We start from the raw sequence: 25651 nt of genomic DNA, 5'->3' as shown, positions 1-25651 counted from the left end.
TTTGTCTATTGATAGATACTTGGATTGCTTCCACATCTCGGCTCTTATAAATAATGCTGCAGTAAACATAGGGATGCATATACCTTTTTGAGTTAGTGTTTTTGTTTTCTTTGGGTAAATACCCAATAGTGGAATTACTGGATCATATGGCATTTCTATTTTTAATTTTTTTAGGAACCTCCATACTGTTTTCTGCAGTGGCTGCACCAGTGCCCAAGTTTACGTTCCTAGCAACAGTGCCCAAGTTTCATCCACATCCTTCACATCCTCATCAACACTTGTTTGTTGTCTTTCTTGATTTCAGCAATTCTAACAGGTGTGAGGTGGTTTCTCATTGTGGTTTTGATTTGCATTTCCCTGGTGATGAGTGATGCTGAGCATCTTTTCATATGTCTGTATGTCTTCTTTGGAAAAATGTCTACTCCGGTCCTCTGCCCATTTTTTAATCGGATTGTTTGGGGTTTTTTTGGTGTTGATTTCCTTTTATTTTCTTTTACCTTCTCCATTCCCCTCATTCCAATCTAGAGGTGGCCATTTTCATGTGTTTAGGAGTTTGCCTCTTGTTTGTAATATGCTCTTATATGTATTGTTTTGTATGTATTTAAAATTTTTTTCAGTGGTGTGTTATAGATCTTATTATGTTTCTTATTTATTTTATCCATCACTGTGTTTTTAAGATTCTCCAGTGCTGCCATGTGTCTTCATTGTGTGCATTCACTACATTTTACTGTCCATCCCCCCAGCAAGGGACACACAGGTTATTTCTACCTGCCCACTCACCCCCCATAATCAATATTGCAGTGAACATCCTTGCACATGACCCCTTTCAGACCTGCATGAGAATTTCTTTGGTCTATAAGGCCAGGAACAGAGTTGCAGATATGTAACCTGCCTCCTGAGAACTGGCAGAATGCCCTCTGGAATGGCTAGGCCAATTCACACTCCTACCAGCAGGGTACAAGGTTCCCACTCTACATATCACCATCTACACTTCACATTATTCAGCTAGATAATGTTTGCCTATAGGATCTCTTTCTTGCTTTAATCTGTATTTTTTGGGTCAGTAATAACCTTGAGTATCTATTCATAGGCTTTTAGTCTTTTGTATTTCCTCTTTCGTAAGTCACCTGTTCATATTCTTGGCACATTTGTCAAGAAATTTGACTCTGAGAGGAAGAGAAAATATGGCAAGTAAGAGTTTTATTTAAGATGGGAAAGACTTGAGCATGTTAAAATGAAGATGGATGGGAGAAAAAACTAAAGATTCATCTTCCTCCCAAGATTGGAAGGATGGACAGAAGGCGAGACAACGAAGATCTGGCCTCACTTGAAAATAGCAATGAGATTCAGGAGGATGTGGCACTGAAAAGGGGAAGTCTGTGCACAGGTCACCATCAGCATTCCCTGAGCCCATCTCCGTTGCCCTCTCCACTTGGATGTACAGGCAGTGAATAATCCATGGGGTTGGGTAGGAGGAGAAAGGTGACCTCACCTCAGATTCCAGGACGATGTTGTATATTGTGCTTCTAAATGTTTGAAAGTTGTTTTAAATTGCCAGGAGAGAGGAGAGATGCCTAAATTTCAGCATGTGGAGTGTGGCACAAATACAGTTGTAGAGGCATCTGACACAGTGGTGGGGGTTGGGAGACATGTGTACCTTCCTGGTTGGAGCAGACTTAGCATAAGAGAAAGTATGAGCTCAGCACTGGACAGTGTGGGGCTTTGCTAGACTGTGTGATGGTCTTGTTACAGAGTAGAGGCATGTAGTCATGAAAAGGGCCATTCCAGATAGATTGAAGGGGTCAAGCCTCGACAGAGATGGACCATTACACAAGTCCAGGTGGGAAGTCATAAGGGCCTCAAGTGAAATAGAGGCTTTAGAACATAAAGGAACGACATGGGGCGCCTGGGTGGCGCAGTCGGTTAAGCGTCCGACTTCAGCCAGGTCACGATCTCGCGACCTGTGAGTTCGAGCCCCGCGTCGGGCTCTGGGCTGATGGCTCAGAGCCTGGAGCCTGTTTCCGATTCTGTGTCTCCCTCTCTCTCTGCCCCTCCCCCGTTCATGTTCTATCTCTCTCTGTCCCAAAAATAAATAAACGTTGAAAAAAAAATTAAAAAAAAAAAAAGAACATAAAGGAACGACAAAAGGAAGACACTGTAAAGAGGCATAATGACTGGCTTTGGTGATGAATAGATAAGTGCCTAATAAGTAGTGCTTGGATCAGGGAATATGGTGGGACAGAGGGGTTTAAAGAGGTTCCAGAGCTTGAGCTTTGGTCCCTAAGAGGAGAATATTGATTCAATGACCATGTGTCCCGAGCGCAAAGCTAAGCACCGGAATATAATCATGAGTAGGACTAACATGGCTGGTGCCTGTGAGGAACCTATAGTCTATGCAGGAGGAAGCAAAACACAAACCGATAGATGTATGAGTAATTACTGTTGCAATGAGTGCTAGGAAGGGGTCAAGCAGGATGCACAGACTGAAGCTGACAAAGGATTTACCTGAGACAGGGTGCTCAGGAGGTCTCCCACAAGGGGATGATATCTAAGAGGAGACCTGAAGGGCCAAACATGCAAAGGTGGTCCAGAAAGTATCCCAGACCAAAGGCACAGCATGCACCAGAGCCTGAACTGGGGAAGAAATGGCAGGTTGGAAGAACTGAAAGGTTTGCAGGTTGCATCTAGTGAGTATGGGGAGATGAGCTTGGAGAGGGAGGCAGAAGCCAGACCACGCTGGGCATGGTAAAGGAGTTGACATTTATTCTATGTTCCAGTTGTACCTAGGGCATATGACTGTTTTAAATAAAATTGACAAAATTTAATTTTAATAATAAATGAACATTTTTATTGTACAAATTTTCATACATATAACCAAAGTAGAGAGAATAGCGTCATGAACCCCCCATGTGTAAATCATCCAAAGTCAGCAGTTAGTAGGGGCTTCCTACTTCATCTCTTCCCCACTTTGCTAAAGCATATTTAAGTAAATCCCAGATGGCATGACCTGTCCCTCTGTACATTCTTCAGCATCTCTAAAGAACATTTATTTTCTTAGATAACCACAGTGCCACGATCACACCTAACATAATTAACTATAATTTCTGGTTATCATCCAATATTGAGTCTATAATTCAGATGTCCCTGTTTGTCCCCCAAATGTGTTTTGGTAGCACTTGAATCAAGATCCAAATGAGGTACACATTGTATTAGTTATTACATCTCTAAGTCTCTTTTGATCTACACAGTTCCTATTTTCACCTCCTTTTTTGTTTGTTTTAATGCCATTGACTTGTTGAGGAAGTGGAGGCAGTTATCTGCAGAATGTCCCATCTTGTGGGTCTGTCTCTTGCTTCCTCATGTTGTCATTTAACCTGTCTTTTGGTTTCCTATAATTCCTGTAATGGGAACTTAACTCTAAGGATTGATCAGATTGAGGTTAACTTTTTTGACAAGAATGTCAATGGTCATGATTTCCTTCATATTGTATCATCTCAGGAGACACCCAGTATCTAGCTGTCCTATTCTTAATGATACTAAGATTCATCAGTGAATTCAAGCGTTGGGAGCTTGATTGTATTGTATAGTTCTCCATTGACTTATATAATTATCTTATTTTTTTATATTTTTCTGAATCAATTACTTCATTAGAAATATCTCAATGATTATTTCAAATCTATTATTTCAACTTACTTTTAACCACCTCCAAAATTGAGATCTTACTACCTCCCTGACAATTTTCACTGAAGAAGAGAAAGGTCATGCAGCACCTGGGTGGCTCAGTGGGTTAAGTGTTTGACTTCAGCTCAGGTCATGACCTCATGGTTCATGAGTTCGAGCTCCACCTCGGGCTCTGTGCTGACAGCTCAGAGCCTGGAGCGTGCTTCACATTCTCTCCCTGTCTCTCTCTGTGCCCCTCCCCTGCTCACACTCTGTCTCTCTGTATCTGTCTCTCTCAAAAATAACCATTAAAAAACAGAGAGGCCACTGTGAGTATTCTGGAAAAGTCTTTGTGGAAGAAAATAAATTGGGCATTCAACTTTTCATTCAAATACCATAGAATATTACTTATTCTGGGAGAGGAAGCCAGTAGTTATCCTGAAAGAAGTGAGTTAGTAAAGATAAGAGGTAGGACTGGGTTGTAACAGTTTTCTGTAAATGTAGATAGATATTGAGCCCAAGATTCCCAGTAGAGGATTGTCTTTGGAAACTATGTATACTAAAAGTATCATTTCTCCTGTCTTCTTTAATCACTCCCAGTGGACATTTGCCTCTGTGTAGGACGTGAGGTGCTGATAGATGCTGTTAAGATGTAGGGATTGCCCTATCAGCCCTCTATCAGTGCTAAGCTGCACCTGTTCTCCAACCAAATCCCTATAAGAACTGTTGGGATCATGATCCCACCATACCCCCACTCCCATTCCAGCAGCTGCAGCATAACTGGAGCCAGTTCTTAGTAGGACATTTTTCCATGATGAGAGTGGACAAGTTGTGACATGTGGGCCTAAAGTCCCTGCCTAGTGACAGAAACTGGAGCAGACGGGTCTGGGTAAGGCCTTACCAAACAGCTGTGGACTCGAATGGCCAGGGTAATGCAAGTACATGGGGATCCTTGAAGGTGGCAACCCTGGATAGGAATCTTGACCCTTTAAGAACACCTAACTATACTCTGCCACTGATGGACTGGTGGCCAGGGCAGATTGGGATGGGAACTGCAGAGTGTGGAAAAGCAGCATGTGCTCTGGGGAGGGGAAGCAACTTGGTCCTGGCACTGCCGATGGTGTCCCCCTCTGCTGGAAAAGTCACCCACAGGTGGCATGCTTACCTCACTGGGCCTCACTGTCACCCCATGGTCCAGAAACTCCCCTGTTCTGTCCTGGGAGCCATGTTCTCAGACTTAGCCATATTGAGACTGAGCTATAATTTTTAGGTAGTGATATCTGGTAGACGGATGGAGGTGCTAGACTAGAGCTTGGGGGTAGGAGGAGATTAAGGTTTAAGATAGATTTAGTGTACTCTGTACTGGGCGTCTCATTGGTTCTCACGCTGTTTTAGTATGTATTTGCTCTTTAAGGTATCTGGGAATATGCATGGAGATGGAGTAGGAGGGTGTTCTGTTTTAGTAAATGCACTGGCAGGAAAGTTACCAGGGAGACTTCAGGATTTAATCTCCTGACCTGGATTGCCATAGTATCAAAATATGTTAAAAGCAGGTTTGGCGTAGCATCAAGGGGCAGAACAAAATAGGAAGCAAGTGAAAAGTCCAACCTTACAACTAGAGGGAAAGTTAAAGGTAGAATGGGTCCAAATTCTCTGTTTAAGGAAGACTCCATCTAAGCCTTTGCAACAGCCTGTGACTTGTGACCCTGTGAAGGAAGAACAGCATCACCCTGTGTTCCCCCCTCCCCCATTTCCCACTCCTGAAGTAGACCTTTGGGCTTTGTTGCTTCTCATCTAAGCAGCCCAGGGAAGAGGAGATGGGGTGGGGAAGAAAAGGGCAGTGCATCCAGCCTCCTGCTCAGTGCTGCAGGAAGCCTGAAGCGAGCTCTAGCTAGGGCTCCGGCAGCACCCTGCAGGCGGGGGAGAAGCAGCTGCTGCTGCTGTTGCCACTGCTGCCACTTGCTGGGGTCCCAGCTGCCCCAGGGATTACCTGGGCATAGCATGTGAGGCTGAGATTCTGAGACTAACACCCGATCTCGGAAGCGGATGAGGTCCTGGGCACAATGTGAAGGGTGGAGCTATGAGCTGTGGCGGTGATATTGTGAAATCCATTTACCAGGCAGGCACTCCTTCTGTGAGTGAGTGCCCTGTACGATCAGATGAGCTTTTCCGTTCTGAGCTGTGGGCAAGTCTTCTAGGAACCCATGCTGATCAAAATATAACCTGGCCTTAGTGGCAGAAGTTCAGCAGGTGAGGGCGAGCCTCTGGACTGCACATTGGGAGACAGGCCTGCCCCACTGCGATAGGCAAATGGACAGGGAAGGTGGGCTTTCCCAGGCAGAGTCACACAGGCCAGAGAAGCCCCACCTCTGCTTTGACAAGGGTCTGGTGGGTTGGGAGAAGCTTCTTAGGAACTTGAGGGTGAACTGGGGAGTGAAATGACAAGGAGCTACGTATGTCCTTTCTCCTGGGTTTGCTGGCAGTGGGGTGAGGTGCAGCTTAAGGTCTAATGTTAGCCAGGTGCTTGCTGTCTTTCATACTTAATGGAGGCCCATTCTAGATGCATAGATGACTTATATCCTAAAAAATGTGACCGGATTACCTGACCCTCAGTTTCCCCTCAGATACCAACTTGTCATTTCCATGACCTTCCAGGCCTTGTTTGGGGTTTTGTTTCTGCTTTTGTGTTCCTGGAATAACCATCTGTAGCTTTCCCATTTTCAGATTTTCTTCTCTTCTGCCTCTCGCACCTGATTCTGTGAGATTCTCCCCTTGCTGAACCACCGAGCACACTACCCCCGCCTCCCTTGGCTCTGAAGGGACGCCATCTGGGCAGGCCACCGGGGTGGGCACAGCTATGGGGCAAGAGGAAGAGGGCTTCCCTTTCATTTCTGCATCTTTTTTCCCTGGTGGTTGCCTTCGAGGACCTGACCTCCTAAAAACAAAACAACCCCCTCGCCCCAAACCCTAGACTTGTGTATTTAGACATACGTGTGAGTTTTATCACATTCCCTGCCAAGCCGCTGCCTGACCGCTCCCTTCTCTGAGCCACGGTGGCAGGAGGCATGGCGTTTTTAAGCAGGATGAATTGCTGTCTAGTGGCTGCTCTTCTGCACCCAGGGCCATCAATCTTGTCTTGAATGCTGGGCCTGCTGGTGTGCCTGCTCAGGCTCATCTTTCTGGGGCAGACTTATTTACGGAGCCATGGCAAAGGTAATCTCACTGACTACCCACCCCCCCCCACCCTCCACCAGCCCATGGCCTGGGCCTCTCTCAGCCGCTCTTAAAAATAGCCTAAGACAAGAAGGAGAGCCAGGGTCCGGTTACCTCCTGCAAGCAGGATCTGATCTTACCTCACCTCCTGCGTCTGGCAGCTCGGCCCTTCTCAGGGGCCACTGGACAGGCTTGCAGGCCAGCAGGAGGTGGTCAGCCTGTCAGTCTCTGTCTTGCTTGGAGCTGGGAGCCAGCAGTCGCTCCCCTTCAGGGAAGCAGGGGTTGGGGGGAAGGCATGGGGGGGATGGAGTCCTTCCCAGCTCTCTTTGCCCAAGCAGTTGAGTGAGAAATCTCAGCCATGGAACTCGTGTGTCCATTTGTGGAAGATGACAGGCTGTGTAAGGGATGAGGGTCTTCCTGGGCACAGGCCTGGAATTGCAGGGCATGCTTTGTTTGGAGTCATGACTGGCTTCCCCACCTTATATCTCCCCTTCCCTGAGAAGCAAACACCTTTGTCAAGTCCTGGATGCTGGGGAATACCTTCTGTCCCCGTGTGCCATGTTCTTCTCTCGCCTAAATCGAATCTGCTTCCCTAAAAATCTGCCTGGTAGAAGGGGATGAATCAGGCTACAGCCTGGCCGTTAGCCCTAGCCATAGCAGTAATTCCCTAGATGACCTTGGGGAGCCCTCATCCTGTGTTAGGCCTTCGTTTTCTTCCTTGTGCAATTAAGATGGATAATTCTGGCTTCTGTCTTACCTCGAAGGGATGTGGTGGGATTGATTAATTGGACTGGGGAAAAAGGAGTCTGGAGTGATTCTGTGTCTGAAAAATAAGGGCGACAGCACTGCATTTACACTTGGATTAGTGAGCTTGCATCATTTCTTCATCAAGCATGCATCTGTTTGTGTGTGTGTGGGATATCAGTACCGGTGTGTGTCTGGGGTGTATGTATACGAATGTGTGAGTGTGCACACGTTCATAGAGGAAGTGGCTTACTTCACAGCTCACTGGTTGTCCACACTTGTCATTTGTCTGCCTCATGGCCTCCCCACCCCATTTTGTTCTCTTGGATATGAAGGCTCTGGGGTCCCTGTCCTATCTTATAGACTTGATCTTGGAATCCCTTTAGTTCCCTGGGGAGATGCCTCAATGGCAGGTACTGGAGAGGAATTAAGGCTGAATGAAAGATAGTCATTTTCCAAAAGCCCACAACATTCAGGCCCTAGCCTTGCACCTCTAGTCTCCCATCTCCCTTGTCTCCCTGACTCTGCCCTCACCCTCTAGTTACGTTGTAAGTTTCCTAAATTTTGCCACGGTCTTTCTCACCTTCAGAACCCTGCACCTGCTCTTTACACCGTTTGTTTGGACTTGCCCCTTTATCCCTTCACAGAATGCTTCTGAGCTTCCTTTGGGAACCAGCTTACGCTTCCCTTATCCTGACATCCAGCTCTGCCATGAGACCCCACAATTCCCTCTTCTTTCCCAGCGGTGGCACACAGCACACCTGACTATAATTGCTTATTTCACTGGGTACCTTACGGCCAGAATATAAACTCTATGAGGACAGGGCACCTCTTGTCTTACTCAGAATTGCCTCGCATAGTGTCTGCCCTCTAGTTGGGCCTTGGTACATATTTTAGTCAATCATGAATGAATGAGCAAACATGATAAATGACAGGCAAGTAAGAACACAGTGCTCCTGATGCCCACGTGCCTTGCATAGATGAACACGCACAGCTCCGCTGTCCGTGGGAGCCCTTCGCCACCACCCCCACCATCATGCTGACAGCCTTGATAGGACAGCAGTCTCATCTGGGCGCCTTGGTCTGTCTTGGGATTCAACCTTGCCCACGCACCTGATTGCACTTCAGAGAAGGTAAAACCAAGAGCTCAGCTTTCTAAATATTTGTTGCTGGGAAAGCACTGGGAGGGATCTTGGGCAGCCTCTGAGAGGAGTACACTTTCTCCAGCACAGCTGCTGGGGCTGGTGGCATCAGTGGCATCTCCTGTTCGTCTCTCTCCCCACTGATTCACGTTTGAGTGGGACTCAGCCAACTTCCAACTTTTCACCTCTCCTTCCTGTCCAGGTTTGTTCCTGGTCCAGTCCACAGGGTTGAGCTGCTCTTCTCCCCACCCCACCCCCACCCCCACCCCGCCCATCCCCTGGCTCCCAGGAGAGCCTCCCCTCTCCGGCTCCCAAGCTTCCACAGCTGCCTCAGCCGCAGGTTTGGAGGAAGCGGGCTTGCTGCGACTGACGTCTCCACCTGCTGGCCGTCCTGACCCTTTCTGCCTGCAGCTCTCCATCCCTGCCGCCACTGTCGCCGTTACAGTGTGGCGGCGGCGGCGACTGCTGCTGCTGCAATATTCTATAACCCAGAGACCCCAGGTGGGAAGCATGGCCCGGCAGATGGCACGGTGTGCTCCTCCTACAAGGACCTACCCCTGCTGGATGCTCCGAATAAGTTTCCCCTGAGAAAAAGTCCAAGGGGGAGGTAGCTAACCCTCTGACTGTGTTGCTGTTCCCCCCTAGGGACCCTTCCATGAAGACTGAGGCAGGCACAACTGCTGAGAGCCTGCTGACATGACATCGGCCACGGAGTTTGAAAACGTGGGCAACCAGCCACCGTACAGCCGGATCAATGCCCGCTGGGATGCCCCGGACGATGAGCTGGATAATGACAACAGCTCAGCCAGGCTCTTTGAGAGGTCCCGGATCAAGGCCTTGGCAGGTACCATTTGGGGCCATGGGGGTTAGAGGAGCCGGTCTCATAGTCCCAGGGTTCAGTCCCCTCCCTGCCTGTGGCCAGCCCTCTGCGTGCATTGGCGTGAGCCCTGGCAGGGAGGTGATGGAGGCATGGCTGTGTGGCTCAGGGAGACTTGGCCCTGTTGGGAGGGAGCAGAGGCTCCCACGCATGCCCTAGTTCGTCCCAGGTGGGAGGTGGTGCCAGGTGGGCCCTGCCCTCTGCCTCTGTCCTGAGTGACCTGTGGCCAAAGTGAGAACTGAGAGAGAGTCTGGGCAAAGGAGTGTCTGAGGGGCTGGATGGCCAGGCAGAGGGGTGTGCAGCTTCATTATGCACCTCAATCTCCTGCCTGCTCCTGGATAGAGAAATTATCATCCTCCTCTCTGTTGTCCTAAAAGAAAAGTGTGATTTGATAGGACATTGAGAACAGATAACATCCTCCCCACACTGGCTCAGGAAGCAGGATTTTCTAGACTAAACCTCTTATCCTTAAACTGGAATTAGATTTCTACTTAGATTCATAGTAGATTTCTGTGTGTGCGTGTGTGTGTGCGTGTGTGTGTGTGTGTGTGTGTGTGTGTGACAGAGAGAGAGAGAGAGAGAGAGAGAGAGAGAGAAAGGGAGGGAGGGGGAGATCTTAAATCTCCAGCAGAAATAGTTTGTCCTCCCCCTGCTGGCTGGGATCTGATTCTTGGGATTTTTTTTTTTTTTTCTTCTCGCGCCAACCCCTGTGACCACTGCTTCCCTGGAGCCTGGCCCAGGGTAGCTATATTCGGACAGTAAGTTCTTGGCCAATAAAGAAAGTTTGAGTTCTGTGGGATAGCGTGTGGGTGGGAGGGCTGGGGGTAGATTCCATCATCTGCTCCACCAGTTATTAACCCAAATCAGACTTCTTTCCCCATCTTCACCTTGTAAGAAGAACCCAGACTCGCCCATAAGCACTTTCTGGAGCGATTCTCCCAGTGCACCATCATCACTTAGTGGCCCTATCTGAATTTTCTAGTAGTAGTCTTCTACCTTCTCTCCCTCCACTCTGCTCTCAGATACCTCCAACTTCAGCTAACCTTGAGTCATGAGCAGGGGAACCATAGTGACCTTTCACCTTAGGAGTAGCTGGGCTTACCTTACACTAAAAGGAATGGGGTGTCTCATTCCCTTGTCATGATGGGGAATCCATTCACATCTCAGCCATCAGCTTTTGTGTTCTTGTTCTTGTGAGACACTCCCTTTCTTCTTCCTTCACCCCCTCCTCTGCATTCCCTACCCTTAAAAATTCCTTCCTTGGCTTCCCTTGAGGACAGATAATAGCACTAATTCATTCCTTTCTTTGCTTATATAATCTTAACCTCTTTAAATAAGCAAACTAGGAACCCTTGTCTTGCCAGTCTGGTTTTACCTTTTTTCTATCTGCGTGCCAGCTGGGCCTGACTACATTGACCCTGGTTATAGAGGTGGAGGGAGAGGGGTTCCATTTTCCCTATGTCTTGTCAAAGGACAGTATGAGGAGTGGGACTGCCTTTGTGCAGGGATCCTTTCATATGTTTTACAGATACCCTATTTTTTAAGAAACCGAGGAAAATTCCATTTTAATAGTTATTTATTGTACCTCTACTATGTATAAAGCTAACCCCATGACCAGAGAAAACCACGGAGATGAATTCAACACAGCATCTGTCTGTAAGTAGTTTATGATCCACTAGGGAAATGAACAATGTTCATAACGAATTAGCACAAGTACAATTAGAGAAGAACTGTAGGAAAGGCATATAATTAAATAGCAATGAGAGAGCAAAGGAGGAGACTCAGGAATCGGGGACTCATTTGTGGAGAAGGCCCTCAGGAATTGAAGGGTGCATGGGATCTTGACTAGCAGGTGGGGTACAACTTCATCCAGTTGGACTATATGAATGGCAGCCAGGTCTGAGGATCAGGTTGGAAAACTGGTGAAAGTAAGTCATCAGGTTACTGGAGAAAAAAGTTCCACAGCCATGCCTGTGTCTCACCAAGAGTTTGCATATCGTCTACCAGAGAATCTGAATACCCCCCAGGGGAGAGGGGGACCACCGAGCATAGACTTACATGCCTGGACCTTAACAATTTAGAACATCTGGCTGACAAGTAACCATGGAAGTTTAGGATCCATTCAGGGTTTTAAAAAACAAACAGAAACCTGTCAGTCTACTGACTTTACTGAGAGTCCACTCTGAGTGAGCTGTGGGATAAACAAAAGCTGTGGAAGCTTCCAAAGTAGAGAGGTCAGATGGACCCGTTCTAGTGGGTAGACAGAGCAGAGAAAGGGGCTGTCTGTCTCCCTCAGTTTTAACTTCCGGATGTTTTTCTCTTCAGTATTGTCTTTGGGGCTGCCTTGGCAGCCTTTCCAAAGAGGCTGAGGAAGCAGAAGCACCTCTAGTTCCAATCATTTCTGCATTCTCCACAGCCACTCCCCCACACCTAAGCACATGATGGCAAGGAAGGCATTACTGTCCCCTCTAATGCTACTAGTATGGAGGATGGTTGAATCAATTTCCTGTTTTATAAAATGGGGACAGTAGTTCTTTCCCAAGGGTCTTGTGAAGATCAAGTAAGATAAAGTTTATGAAAGTTTTTTATTAGTAATAAAATACTAGGTGAATGTTAGTATTTGCAGGAAATCTTAGTAATATCTTTCTGTCCCTTCTTTTAACTTCAGACATTCATGATCATCAGTCATAGTTCCAGTTATCCTGGCCTGTTCCAGGGCCAGTTTCTTCCTTCTTAACCCCACCCTCCTTTGTTTCTGAAGGCCAGGGTTGGAAGAAGGAGCCAGGGACCAGGGGAAACTCCACTAATGCTTGTGTTGCGGATTTTGGCTCGGTCCCCAGAGACCCAGTGCCCACAGGGATGAAGCCCCATGCTGTGTAGATCTTTCTCTTTAAGGCTGCCCAGCCAAGATCCCAGCTGTGTCTCTGCCATCAGCTGGGTGACCTGGAAGGACCAAGAAACCAAAGGATGATGAGGCTGGTTAGATGTCCTTCTGGGTGTGGCTTCTCTGGGTCCTTCTCCACATAGTGACCTGTGGTTGGAAATCTTGCAGTTTGTTAACAGGACTCCATTTTTTTCTGCCCCTTAAGTCAACTTCCTCTCAGCTCCAGAGGAAATACTCCCTATTTTGCCTTTCACATAATTCCCAGCTCTTCCTCCCTGGACTGAAATAAACAAACCATCTGGTTATTCCATGTGGAAACTGCCACATTGGTATACAAATACCTGACCTCTCTCCAAATGAATCACTGTGGATTTGACACTGTGGGTCAGCCTGACTGAAATGAAGGGGGAGGTGGGCAGGAAAGTGCTGCAGAAGGCTCCTGCAAATAGGGGATGGATTTGACCTCGGCAGTGCCCAGGGGAAGGGTGGGGGCCCAGCAGGAATATTTGCCCAGTAGGTCCCTGGCAGATGTTAGCTCTCAGTGTCAGGCTCTAAAGCTGGCAGCACTCGAGGAGGTTAAGTGATGGGTCACCCTGAGGCTTCTTCCTGAACACGGGCCGTTCTCTGCTTTGATGACTGCCTTTGGTACCTTCCTACGTTTAGAACCTGCTTTGAAAGATTAGAGGAAGGAAAGCAGTTGAAAAGCTCACCTTCTAATCCCTCCAAGAAGTTCCAGCCTTCAGGTTTCGGTAGAAAGGCTTCCAGTGTCTCCTAGAGCCACCCTCATCTTCACTCACACCCCCTTTCCTGTCCTCCCCCCTTTTCATACTGGGAGCCATTTGGTAAACATTTGTGGCTGTCCGGATGAGGGATGAAGCACTGCAGGCTGCAGGGAATTTACCAGCCAGAATGCCTGCCCTTGGTGCTCTCTCTCCTCATCCCAGAAGGGTCCTCTGCCTGCATGTGTACCCTCTTGCACCTGGCTGTGTACCCCAGTGACTTGGGGCAGGTGTGGCCCAAGGGGCAGAGGAGGAATGCAACAGAAAGATGCCCCCAAAAGATAAAACCTTGTGCCCTGGCCTCCCCTGCCTTACCCATGCACTCACGTTGAAATCTGGGCATCCCAAGTGCCACCTACTGCATGACTTCCAGCCCCTCAGAGCACAGAGGCATCTAGAAGGTCATGGTACAGAGAGCAATGCAGGGACTCTTGAGACGATCTGTGAGGAGAGGGCTCAACGTGTCCTTCATCATCTTCTGTGGCCCATTTAACACAGAGCCATCCTTTGAACACTTTTTGTTGCTTTATTTTTTTATGTTTATTTTGAGAGAGCAAGAGAGTGTGCACACGTATGAGCAGGGGAGGGGCAGAGAGAGAGAAAGAGGGAGAATCCCAAGCAGGCTCCACACTATCAGCACAGAGCCCTACATGGGGCTCAATCTCATGACCTGAGCCAAAATCAAGAGTCCGACACTCAACCAACTGAGTCACCCAGGCACCCCAGAGCCATTCTTTTAAAACAAAGTGCACAAAATTGTGTAGCCCACTCTGCCTTTGCCTTTAAGTCAGAATCCAAGTGATGCTTCAAACTAGAAATGCCTTTCCTTTCTGCATTTTGTCTTTGCCTTCTTACTAGATTGGAGATGAGGTCAAGTAGTGAGGTTGGTTGAAGACAATTCAGAGGACACAACAGGGCAGCAGGTGCATGGCAGGCTATGTCCCTGTGCTCTGAAGCACAGAGTTGCTGCCATTTTGAACCTTAAACATCTTCCAGACCCACTTTGCCCAGGCCCCAAGGTTAAGTTCTGTGACTGGTAGATGTTCCATCAGAGCCTTAGGACAGGTGCCTTCAGACCCTGCCGCTCCCTTCCCACCCGCGTTGGCTCCTTGGAAACTTCGCAGAGAAGGTAGTATCGGCTGCTTCCTGACTTTGGTGGCAAAAGGTCATGCTTGGCCTGTTTCTCCACCTGCACCAGGATGACACTGATTCCAGGTGTCCCAGTTTCCTGAGAAGGGCTTTGTGTCCAGAGGGTGAATGATTTCTTTCAGAGAGCAGGATTTCACCACAGTATGTGGTGGGCAGGGTGGGGAAGGTACAGGAGTGGGGATTCAGCAGCTTCTTGGCAGCCTACTAAGTTGACAAGTTCAGATGTAGCTGCTGGAGACCAAGCCATCAGGTGTTAATGGTCTGAATATCTCTGTTAAGCTACGTGTGAGAACAAAGGTGGCATCATTAATGAGGGTTTTCTTTAATGTTTTCTTCTCCAATTTCAAAACACGAAATGGAGTTCTATGTAGAAACTATATATTGGGGAGACATACTATTCATGGAAATATGTATAATCAGCAACAATCATTTTAGTGTACTGTCAGAAGAAAAAATAATTGGCTCAGCAGCTTTTCCTCGGAGGTCAGCCATTATGAGTTCCACCCCCACCCGCTTTCCTGAGACAGGCCACTGTTCAGATAAACCTGCTAGTTACCTGTGCACACAGATCCACAGGAGAGGCAGTGTGCCGTGGTCCAAGGCAGTTTCCCCAGCCCAGGACATAACACTTTCTCCCATTGTCCTCTCTTCCCTCTTGATAAAAGCTGTTCTTCCTCTTTGAAAACACTTTGCAGAACCAAGGCTGTTCCCATTCTCTGGGTGACTGCTATCTATCATCGTGAAGATGCTTTTCAAATATTAATACACTGAGGTTAATAATAAGACTCTCCCCTCCCCATGCAGTGCAGTCTGAGTGAGCCATGGTAATAGCCTCCTCCATCTTTGGGACATTCCTGTGGGCTGTTGGCTTCATTCCCAAGGGCAGGCTGTGACACCAGGCCTTACTGTGCTCATGGCTCCCAGAGCAGCCGGCATCCATTTTCCCCTTCTCCAACTGGGCGCTGTCTGCATGCTGCTTGACTGAAGAGGTGCCAGGAGTGTTGTTTCCAAGCATCTGTAGCAATTGTTCATTTTCCTTTTTTATCGTGTCACTGAGAGAGAATGACAAGGAAGCTGGTAGCAGTTGAGTCTCTAGGAGCATTTTGCCTCCAAACCCTTCAGCCTTCAAACTCTGGAAACCAGATCAACAGGGGATCTCATTTTACAGTCTGGCGAGAAGGAAGTGGATCAAATACTCACACACGTGTCTCTGTACATATAGACATACATGCATGTTGACAAATTATGATAAATTCCATGAGGATTTGTTGAGAATTAGGAGTTTCTAATATAACCTACAGCCTATAACTCATCCAAGGAGGAGTAGGGCTTGTTGGAGTGAGCACATGGGGGGAAGGGTGGGTGGAGATGGGAGGGGCAGGCAGGAGCCACATCACAGGGACTTACAGGCCATTGGTATCTTCAGGGTCCTGGCAGGAAGCAGTAGGAAACTCAAAAGGGGTGGCTGAAGAGTTTTTTAAGGAGATTATTTGCAAAGGGGTGGCAGGGTTGAAGGGTCAAAGGGTGGGAGCTGTAGCAGGGAGAGCTGTAGGCTCTCAAGACAGGATCTGTGGCCTTCAGTAGAAGGCCAGAAGATGGAGCCACTCCCACACCCATCAAAGTGCTCTGACAGGGAAGTGGCATGGTTACATTTGGGTTTTTAAAAGTCACTCTGACTTCAGTGGGGGCAACAGGTTGTGGGGAGACTATGCAAAAGTCCGGGAAAGAGAAGACGGCAGTGTGAGCCAGCTTGGTGGCCATTGACAGAGAGAAGTGGTCCATCCTCACATTATCATTCTTCTGGCCTCTCCTGTTGCTATCGTGGGCTTTCCCAAGTTAGGTGACCTTGGCCAAGTCGCTTTTCTGCTCTTCACCTGTAAAACAAGAGGCTCAAACCAGATGATGCACACAAGGCCTTTCCACCTCTGGCAGCCTGGGAAGAAGCCTCCTGTTATGGTAGCGCTGACCACATACTTCTACCCTGAACCACGGAGCTCTGGTTCCTGGCTTAGGGAAAGGGAATCAGTGATTTTTAGCAAATCAGTAGATTCTCCAGAAATTCTCTCTCCTCAATAAAGGGTAGGTTAAAACTGAGTCCTGGACCATGTCAACTTCTGTGGCCTTGTGTTCTAAGTGAGTGTAATCTCTCCCTGCAACCACCACCTGCATGCATGATAACAATACCTGGTGCTTTTTATCCAGATGATCTAATTGACCCTTAACCACTCTGAAGTAAGCAGGGGATAGGTATCACCATGCCACTTACACAGATGAGGGGAGATGCACAGCAGAAAGTGCCAGGACAGAATCCCAGGGATTTGAAATCATCCTGCTGCTGGGGTGCCTGGGTGGCTCAGTCGGTTAAGCGTTCACCTCGGGTCATGATCTTACAGTTCGTGAGTTCAAGCCTTACATTGAACTCTATACTGTCAGCATGGAACCCGCTTCAGATCCTCTGTCTCCCTCTCTGCCTCTCCCCTGCTCACACTCTTTCTCTCTCTCAAAAATAAACTTAGAAATAATAATAAAATCATAAAATCATCCCAGTGCCATTGGGGCTACAGCACTTGGGCTTTCTTGAAAGTCCTTCAGACCTGCATTGCCTCCTCCTCTGCATCCCACCCAAGACCTCTCTTCTCATTTTCCTTCCACCACCAGCCTCTTAAGCCTCTTTGACCAAAATCCTGAATTCCTTTTTACTTCTGTCTTACAGCCTCTGAATATTCTCACCTGCTGTGGGCCAGCAGACCCTTGTTCTGTGGTTGTCCAGATCAGCTCTGGTCATTTCACTTCCATGGTTCACATGTCAGCTGGGGTCATGTCACCTCAAGCAGAGACTTCTGCAGCTGCCTCCAAGCTGGTGCCTTGACCTCTCCTCATTGAATCCCATTTACACAGGGAAGTTAGAAGCATTGTCCTCTAGCAGATTTTAGTGAGGTGTTGCTTTACTTAAGAACCTCTAGGCTTTTCTTTACCTGAAGTGTAGAGTTCAGATTCCCTAGACTGTCCTTCAACTTCTTTACTCTGGGGAAGTTCATTGCTTTTCACGCTCACCCCCCAAACTTTCACACCTGTGTGCACACACATACAGATTTGCCAGTTTCCATCTTGAGGGCTTTGAGCAAGACCCCCCCCCCTTTCTTCTCTGTCATTCTAAAACCATGATCATCTTCAAACCTCAGATCAAAACTAGCCTTCTTCAAAAACATTTTTTTAAATTTAAACTGGTCTCTGATAACTTGTTTTCTTTTCCTACTATATATAAAGACCCTATTTTATTTAAAAAACAATAAGGTGAGGAGCACCTGGGTGGCTCAGTCAGTTAAGCATCCTACTTCTGCTCAGGTCAGGCTCTCATGGTCCGTGAGTTTGAGCCCCGCATCAGGCTCTGTGCTGACAGCTCAGAGCCTTGAGCCTGCTTCACATTCTGTGTCTCCCTCTCTCTCTGCCCCTCCTCTGCTCATGCTCTCTCTCTCTCTAAAAAATAAATAAACATTAAAAAATATATCTTCAAATATTTTTGTTACACAAAATATATTTAGTATAGAGAAGATTAGAAAAATAAAAAGAGAAAACTGGGGGCATTGTTAATGACCCATATAGATATTTTACAAGCCTATAAATATGACTGCGTGTATATATGTATAAATATTAAAATATTATCTATAATACTGTAATCTTAGAATTTTTGTCACTGAGCACTATATTGTGAATGAATATCGTTTCATGCAAACATGTAGATTATCATCTTCATGGCTGTATAGTCTTCCTTTGTATTACCGTACCCTAGTCTAGTTAACCAGCATCTTAGTGTTCAACTCTGCCCACTTTTTTTTTTAATTTTTTTTAACGTTTATTTATTTTTGAGACAGAGAGAGACAGAGCATGAATGGGGGAGGGTCAGAGAGAGGGAGACACAGAATCTGAAACAGGCTCCAGGCTCTGAGCTGTCAGCACAGAGCCCAACGCGGGGCTCAAACTCACGGACCGTGAGATCATGACCTGAGCTGAAGTCGGCCGCTTAACCGACTGAGCCACCCAGGTGCCCCTCTGCCCACTTTTAAAGTCAGTCTTATGCACTTTGTGCTTGCCTTTGCAGACATGTAGTAAGCATCCTAAAGTTCTCGCTTAGAACCAACCCTAGCTAAGTTTTAAATCTTGTATGTGGGGGAATCCTGCTCTAGCTGTTCACAATGCTAGTGTGATGAAAGCTGGTTGGTTGAAAGAAAAAATTCCTCTCCAAGCTAAACTATAGGGTAGAATTTGTGCCACCAGCATCATTTATGATGTGTCTCTCAGGGTCTGCCCCTATGCTAGGCTTCACGGGATTAGCATCTGTATCTTCAATGTTGTCACAAATTCATGGGAGTTAAAGCATCACTCATTCAGGTTTCTTAAGCTCTTGGCTTCCTGACATGAGAAGTAGAGAAATCCCAAGCCGTAAACCTACAAAGGATTAAATGATTGTTTTCAGACCCAGGCCAGTGGTCCATGGGCCTCCTATGGTGCCTTTTCTCCCTTTTGTCTTTCTGACCACCAGCTTTACCTATACCTTAGGGCTACATGCTGGTAAAAATGCAGGCTTCTGGAAAAAAAAAAAAAAAAAACACAACACATTTTTAAACATTTCATCCGTCATTTATTCCTCAGGATTTATGAGCTTCATATCTGATTTTTCTTCATGATATTTGCTGTTTCTTATTATCAAAGTAATACATGTTCATTGCAGAAATTTTGGAAACTACAGATAAGCAAAAAGAAAAGGCACCCACAGTCTTACCACTCAGCTATAACAATATCTAGCTTAAGATTTTGTTTTTAAATGGATATAGCTCTACAAGACTGGGGTCATATTATACGTGTTATTTTAAAATCTGTATTTTTCCTTAATATGTATTATAATATCCTTTCCTACCATTGAAAGGTCTTCTACAACCTTATTAGTATCTTCACAAATGTACCAAAATTATCATACAATCCCCTGTTTTGAATATTTAGGTTGCTGTTCTCTATTCTTTTTCATTTTTATTTTTTAAGATTTCTTTTATTTTTGAGAAATCTCTACACCCAATGTGGGGCTCAAACTCACAACCTCGAGATCCAGAGTCACATGCTCTACCGACCAAGCCAGCCAGGCACGCTGCTATTCTCTAGTCTTGATAGCAGATTTTTAACAGACAAAAGAGGGAGGGATATGAAGCACACAAGGAATTTTATAGGAAACTAGGGCAGAAATAGATAAATGGGCCTAGAATTGGGTAATTGAGGTTCCAAGATAAACTATTTCAACTAAACCATGTGGCTTAAGAACAGCCAATGTGTAATAGGCTTTTATTTTGATAAATAAAATTTTGATATGGGGATTTTTGATAACAAACTTTCCGGATGCCCATGATGTCAGGAAGTGAAGCAGGTACCAGAGTAGGTGGGGCCAGTGGCAGGTGTGCTGTCGCCAAGGGAGGAGGGAAGCAGAAGGAAGAGCCAAGAAGAAGCCTAGAGAAGGTAGAACACAAGAAAGAAAGGGAAAGAACCTTGACTCCAGGGGAGAGGTCTGTGCTTTAAAACACCTGTGGGGGATATTCAGAGGGCAAGACCTGGGAGAGTAGCTACATGGTGGTCAGGGGGGCAGAGCGAAACCTGCCCACAGGACCCATGGACCTCCCTCCTGGGCTCTGTTCTCAAGGGATGTAGGAAGTGTTCCTCAACTCAAACCTTCTCCCTCTCTCCCTTCCATCTTTCTTGTGGCTCAGGTGGTTAACCATGCTTGTGATTTTTGTCTCGTGAAAAGTCCCTGAAGCAGGACACACAGGGAACTGGGCCATCTTGGAGGAGGAGGAAAAAAAGTTTAATATTTTCTTAAGAAAAAGAAAAATAGATTTCTATATTGAATAAATAACATATACATCCAGGGGATAAAACTCAAAAGATGTATAAAAGGGCAAAAAATGTTTTGTTCCCAACTTGGTCCTTCAGATACCTAGTTCTTTTCCTACAATTAGTGTTCTTAATTTCCCATGCATCTTTCCAGGCGTATTTTATGCATATATTAGCAAATGGTCTATTCTTCTTCCCAGCCTTTTTTTCTTTTTTTACTACACATTGCTGCATGTGTTTTCTTCCACCCAAGATATATTGAAGATTGGTTTGTATTAATACATAAACAGCCTCATTTTTTTTATAACAATTAAGTTTTCTATTGTATGGACATACAATTTTAATTTAACCAGTCTCCTATTGGTGAACATTTTCATTGTTTCCAGTCTTTCACTATTTTTAAAAATGCAATGAATAACCTTATCTATAGATTAATTCCCAAACATATGTTTGTCGGGAGGATATATTCCTAGAAGTGGATTTACTGGGTTCAAAAGTATGTGCATATATAATTCTGATCAGTCTTGCCAAATTGCCTCATAACTTCTCTAGCAACATATGAATGTTTTTTCCCCACACCCTTAACCAAACACCGGATTTTATCAGACTTTTTGATCTGTGCCCACCCAACAAGTGAAGCAGTGTCTTGATGGACTTTCGTTGTACTTTTTGACTTTTAGTGTGAAAAATTTCAAACATACAAAAAAATAGAGATAAAAGTATAATGAATCCTCACCTAGACTTAACAACTGTTATTATTATTTTTTTTTACCATATTTGCTTGTCTATTTGAGGGGTTGACGTATTTTTAAAGTGAATTGAAGATTGCCATGACATTTTACCCCAATACTTTAGTAGGTACCTCTGAAAAACAAGAACATTTCCCACCTAACTATAATACTACTATTACCCCTAGCTTTACCCCTAGCTTACAGCTATGTGCTGGCAAAAATGCAGACTTAATAAAATTAACATCAACTCTAATACAATCTAATAACCCACTTAATATTCAAATTTTCCCAGTTGTCTCAAAAATGTCTTTTATAATTAATCTGTCCAAACTAATTAAGGGCCATTTATTAAATTTCGTGTGTATGTTTATACTTTGAATTTGTACTTCTATGAATAGCTGGGACAATTTTCTACACATTAAAGACCATTTTACAGTTTTTCTGTTAACTTTTTGTTCACATACATATGTCCATTTTGCTATTAGATCGTTGGTCTTTTTCCTCATTAATTTGTGTATGTTCTTTATATCCTAAGGGAATTGGCTCTTTGAAAGATGTGAGTTACAAATATCCTTTGTCATTTGTGTGACTTTGCTTGTGGTATTCTAACCCACACAAAAATTTTTTTTAATTTTAATTCATAGGAGCAGAAATTTTGACTGAAGTTTTTTTTTAATGTAGTTGAAATTTCAATCTTTTATTTTCTACCTTTTGAATTTTGTGTCCTATTTAGGACTTTTTCTACACCAGCATCATTAGAAAACAAAAACAAAAGCATTCAACCATGATTGGTTTTGGTATTTTTATGATTTAATTTTTACATTTTCAGTTTTTATCTGAATGAAACTATCATGGAATGTGAGGTATAAATATAAGTTAATTTTTCCTGGATGGCATCTAATTTTTTCCACACCGCTTACCCAATAATCCTTTTTTTCCCCTTTCTATTAGAAATAACTACCTTTGTCAGTTATCAAGTGCCTCTCTGTGCTTGGGACTAGTTCTGTTCCATCGATATGTCTTTTCATATGCTAGTAGCACACAGTTTTATCATTGTACCTTTATACTGTGCTTTATTATCTGATACAAAAAATGCCTGAGAAGGTCTGTTACTCTTCTTTTTGGGATTTTCCTAGCTATTTGTTTTTCGAATGCATTTTCTCATAGCTTCTCTAGTTTCCCCCCAAATTTAAGTTATATAATTTAAATATATTTAAAATAATATTCAATATGTAAAGGAATTTAGAGTAAACTGACATCTTTATGATATTGAGTTTTCCTAGCCAAGACTTGGATGTGCCTTGCCACCTGTTCAAATCTTTTGTGCACCTCAGGAGACTTTTTTTTTTTAATTTTTAAAAAATTTTTCTTTTAACGTTTTATTTATTTTTGAGACAGAGAGAGACAGAGCATGAACAGGGGAGGGGCAGAGAGAGAGGGAGACACAGAATCAGAAGCAGGCTCCAGGCTCTGAGCCATCGGCCCAGAGCCCGACGCGGGGCTCAAACTCACGGACCGCGAGATCGTGACGTGAGCTGAAGTCAGACGCTTAACCGACTGAGCCACCCAGGCGCCCCCTCAGGAGACGTTTAAAAAGGTGTTCTTGGGGCACCTGGGTGGCTCAGTCGGTTAAATGTCTGACTTTGGCTCAGGTCACGATCTCGCGGTCCGTGAGTTTGAGCCCCGCGTTGGGCTCTGTGCTGACAGCAAGAAGCCTGCTTTGGATCCTCTGTCTCCCTCTCTCTTTGCCCCTCCTCTGCTTGTTCGTATTCTCTTGCTCGCTCGCTCGCAAAAATAAATAAGCATTTTTTTAAATGGGGCACATATTGTAAATCCCTTTAAAAATATATAAAGGTGTTTCTTTATGTAAATTTTCACATTTCATTTTAAGCTGAAACACTTTTTTTATTATTATTATCATTGAGGGCCTTACAAACTAGTAATTCAGGAAATGAACCTCCTATACCTTCAGTGGTTTCTTTTGCTTTTAGGATTAAATCTAAACTTCTTGGCCTTTCTTTCAAGGCTTTCCATATTCGGTTTTAAAACCTATTTTCCACACATTTTCTTCTTTTTTTTAATGTTTATTTTTGAGAGAGAGAGAGCAGATGAGCATGAGCAGGAGAGAGGCAGGAGGGTGGGGAGCGGGGAGACAGAGGATCTGAAAGCGGGCTCTGTGCTGACAGCAGAGAGCCCAACACAGGGCTCGAACTCAGGAACCGTGAGTTCATGACCTGAGCCAAAGTCAGACACTTAACCAACTGAACCACCCAGGCACCCCTCACACATTTTCTTCTCACCTGGAGCTACTCAGCAGCCCCTGAACAAGCTCCATCCTTCCATGTCTCTCTGGGAATATCTCTCTTCCTCCTCTCTTCCTGGCTCCCCTCCTCCTCCACCTGTCCAAAGAGGTTTTCTTTATGAGAAACCCCCTTGCCTACTCCAGTTAGAAATGACTTCTCTCCCCTTTGGCCCATGACCACTTACTGTATGTGCCATTTATCTGGTAACTAATCCAGTGTCACCTTGTGGCAGCTTTTATATGTTCATTTTAAAATGAACTGTCCTTAGGTGCCTGGGTGGCTCAGTCAGTTAAGCGTCCAACTTGGCTCAGGTCATGATCTCACAGTTTGTGAGTTCAAGCTCCACGCTGGGCTTTGTGCTGACAGCTTGGAGCCTGGAGTCTGCTTCGGATTCTGTGTCTCCCTCTCTGTTCCTCCCCCACTGGCTCTCTGTCTCTTTCTCTCTCTCTTATAAATAAAGATTAAAAAACTTTTTTAACTAAAAAAATAGTAGTAGTAGTGACGGTAAGAGTGATGGTAACATTTAGGCTAGCTTTCTGTGTGCCAGGTACTATAAACTCACTTATTAGTGGACAAATATTTGAGTCCGTGTTTTGTGGGTCTGTTTGACCTCAAACCAAACCTTGGAAAAGGAATGTAAATGAAAGATCACCCAGTCACAGTATCCAGACACTTGTTCTAGCCAGCTGGTCAGAGAAGGTGAGTTTTCTAGGAGAAGCCCTGACATGTAAGAAGGACTGAAGATGGTCCCATCCTGGGAGGGAAAGGGAGAGGAAGAACAGACAGGAATGGAGGGCCCTACCCTTGAGGGCAGCAAAGGCACAAGGGTTTTCTGAGGCTCTGGTGGCATTGAGTCAGACCATGCTGGTAGACTTGTTCCCTTTCCTGCACTGGAAGGGTTAGGGATCTGGAAATGAGGTCTGGCCCCTAGCCAGCCCTTGCTGAGGACTCCTTTCCACAGAGGGTCCATGCAAGATGGCCCAGGCCCCCTGGGGACAGCAGGCCCAATACATGGCCACTGCCCCAGCCTGTCCACACCACCGGGGTTCCCAGCCCAGCTGGCCCTGGGCCACCCGCCTCTCCTGTACTTGGAAGGCTCCTGATGGGCGCCTGGGGCATGCTGGGAGTAAATTTGCTGAGCATGCCGACGTGGAGCAGCCAGAGCAAAACAGCTAATGGAAATTAATCCCCACTCCTGGGCTTTCTCTCCTTATGATCATCATTAGCCTCTCAGAATCCTTCCCATGTCTCAACACTGCAGAGTGTTTCAGGGTGCTGGTGAATCTGGGCAATTTCACCCCAGTCTTCAAGTAAAAAGCAGCCAAGAAGCTGCCTGCCTGAGCTCTAAACCTGTGGCTCCAACATTTTGGGGTCTACGAGGCTTCATTTGTGTGTTGAAAACTGGGGAGACCTAAGGGTAATTTATGATATATCTGTTCCAATATATATGTGCCAGCCCAGCAGCCGAGAATTAAATCCCATGTCCCCAGCTAAAAGCACTTCCTCACTCTTCGCCAACCACAAATAAATGGGTCTCGTTACCCATGTGATGAAATTTTGGGATTCTTAAAAACAGGAAAAGGAGAAATGAAGAAAGGACTTAAGTTTTTTGACACACTTCTCTCTAAGGGGGCTAAAAATTTTAGCCCTTGCTCAAAGCTCCATCAGTTAGAAGAGCTGGTTTAGGGGCACCTGGGTGGCTTAGTTGGTTAAGCATCTGACTTCGGCTCAGGTCGTGATCTCATGGGTTCGTGGGTCCAAGCCCTGTATCGGGCTCTGCTGATAGTTCAGAGCCTGGAGCCTGTTTCGGATTCTATGTCTCCTCCTCTCTCTGCCCCTCCCTTGCTCGTGCTTTCTCTCTTTCTGTCTCTCAAAAGTGAAGAAACATTAAAAAGTTAAAAACAGAACAGTTCTGGTTTCTAGGGAAGGCATCACAGGGTCATGGCGGGTTCTATTGAGCCCAAACATGCCCCAGAATAAATGCAATTGCTTCTTGTCCAATATATCTTTGAAACTTTAGTTACATTTTACTGAACAGTCCTTGAAATCAGGAAAGTGGTTTAACTTGCCAGCAAAAGAGTAAGGAGGGTTTTTTCACCTGAAACTTTGCCCAGTGGCCTGGTATGAATGGATGCCATTTTAATTTTTTATCTGAGACTCATAGAATCAGTAGTAGTATTTTTCTTCTTCATGGAAGTCTTATTTAGATGGCTGCCATTGAATTCTTCATATAGAACTCCAGAGCCCATCTTATTTATAGCAGAGTATGTCTGCTTCAAGGAAGGGGCTGTCTTT

The 25651-nt window shown here is 45.5% G+C and overlaps 1 protein-coding gene across 2 annotated transcripts in view; it reads left to right on the top strand.

The window, feature by feature from the left end:
- SPTB (spectrin beta, erythrocytic) overlaps window positions 1-25651 on the top strand; it is a 128325-nt gene that overhangs the window by 50553 nt on the left and 52121 nt on the right. For both annotated transcript variants that reach the window (XM_023255769.2, XR_002743150.2), the window contains exon 2: window positions 9405-9603. In XM_023255769.2, coding sequence (XP_023111537.1) covers window positions 9456-9603 — 148 coding nt within the window. In that variant the 5' untranslated portion in view covers window positions 9405-9455. The remainder of the gene's footprint in view (window positions 1-9404; window positions 9604-25651) is intronic.

This window comes from Felis catus, chromosome B3 (genome assembly GCF_018350175.1).
Source record: "Felis catus isolate Fca126 chromosome B3, F.catus_Fca126_mat1.0, whole genome shotgun sequence".
NCBI classification, from domain to species: Eukaryota; Metazoa; Chordata; class Mammalia; order Carnivora; family Felidae; genus Felis; species Felis catus.
This window is presented reverse-complemented; position numbering and strand designations above follow the sequence as displayed.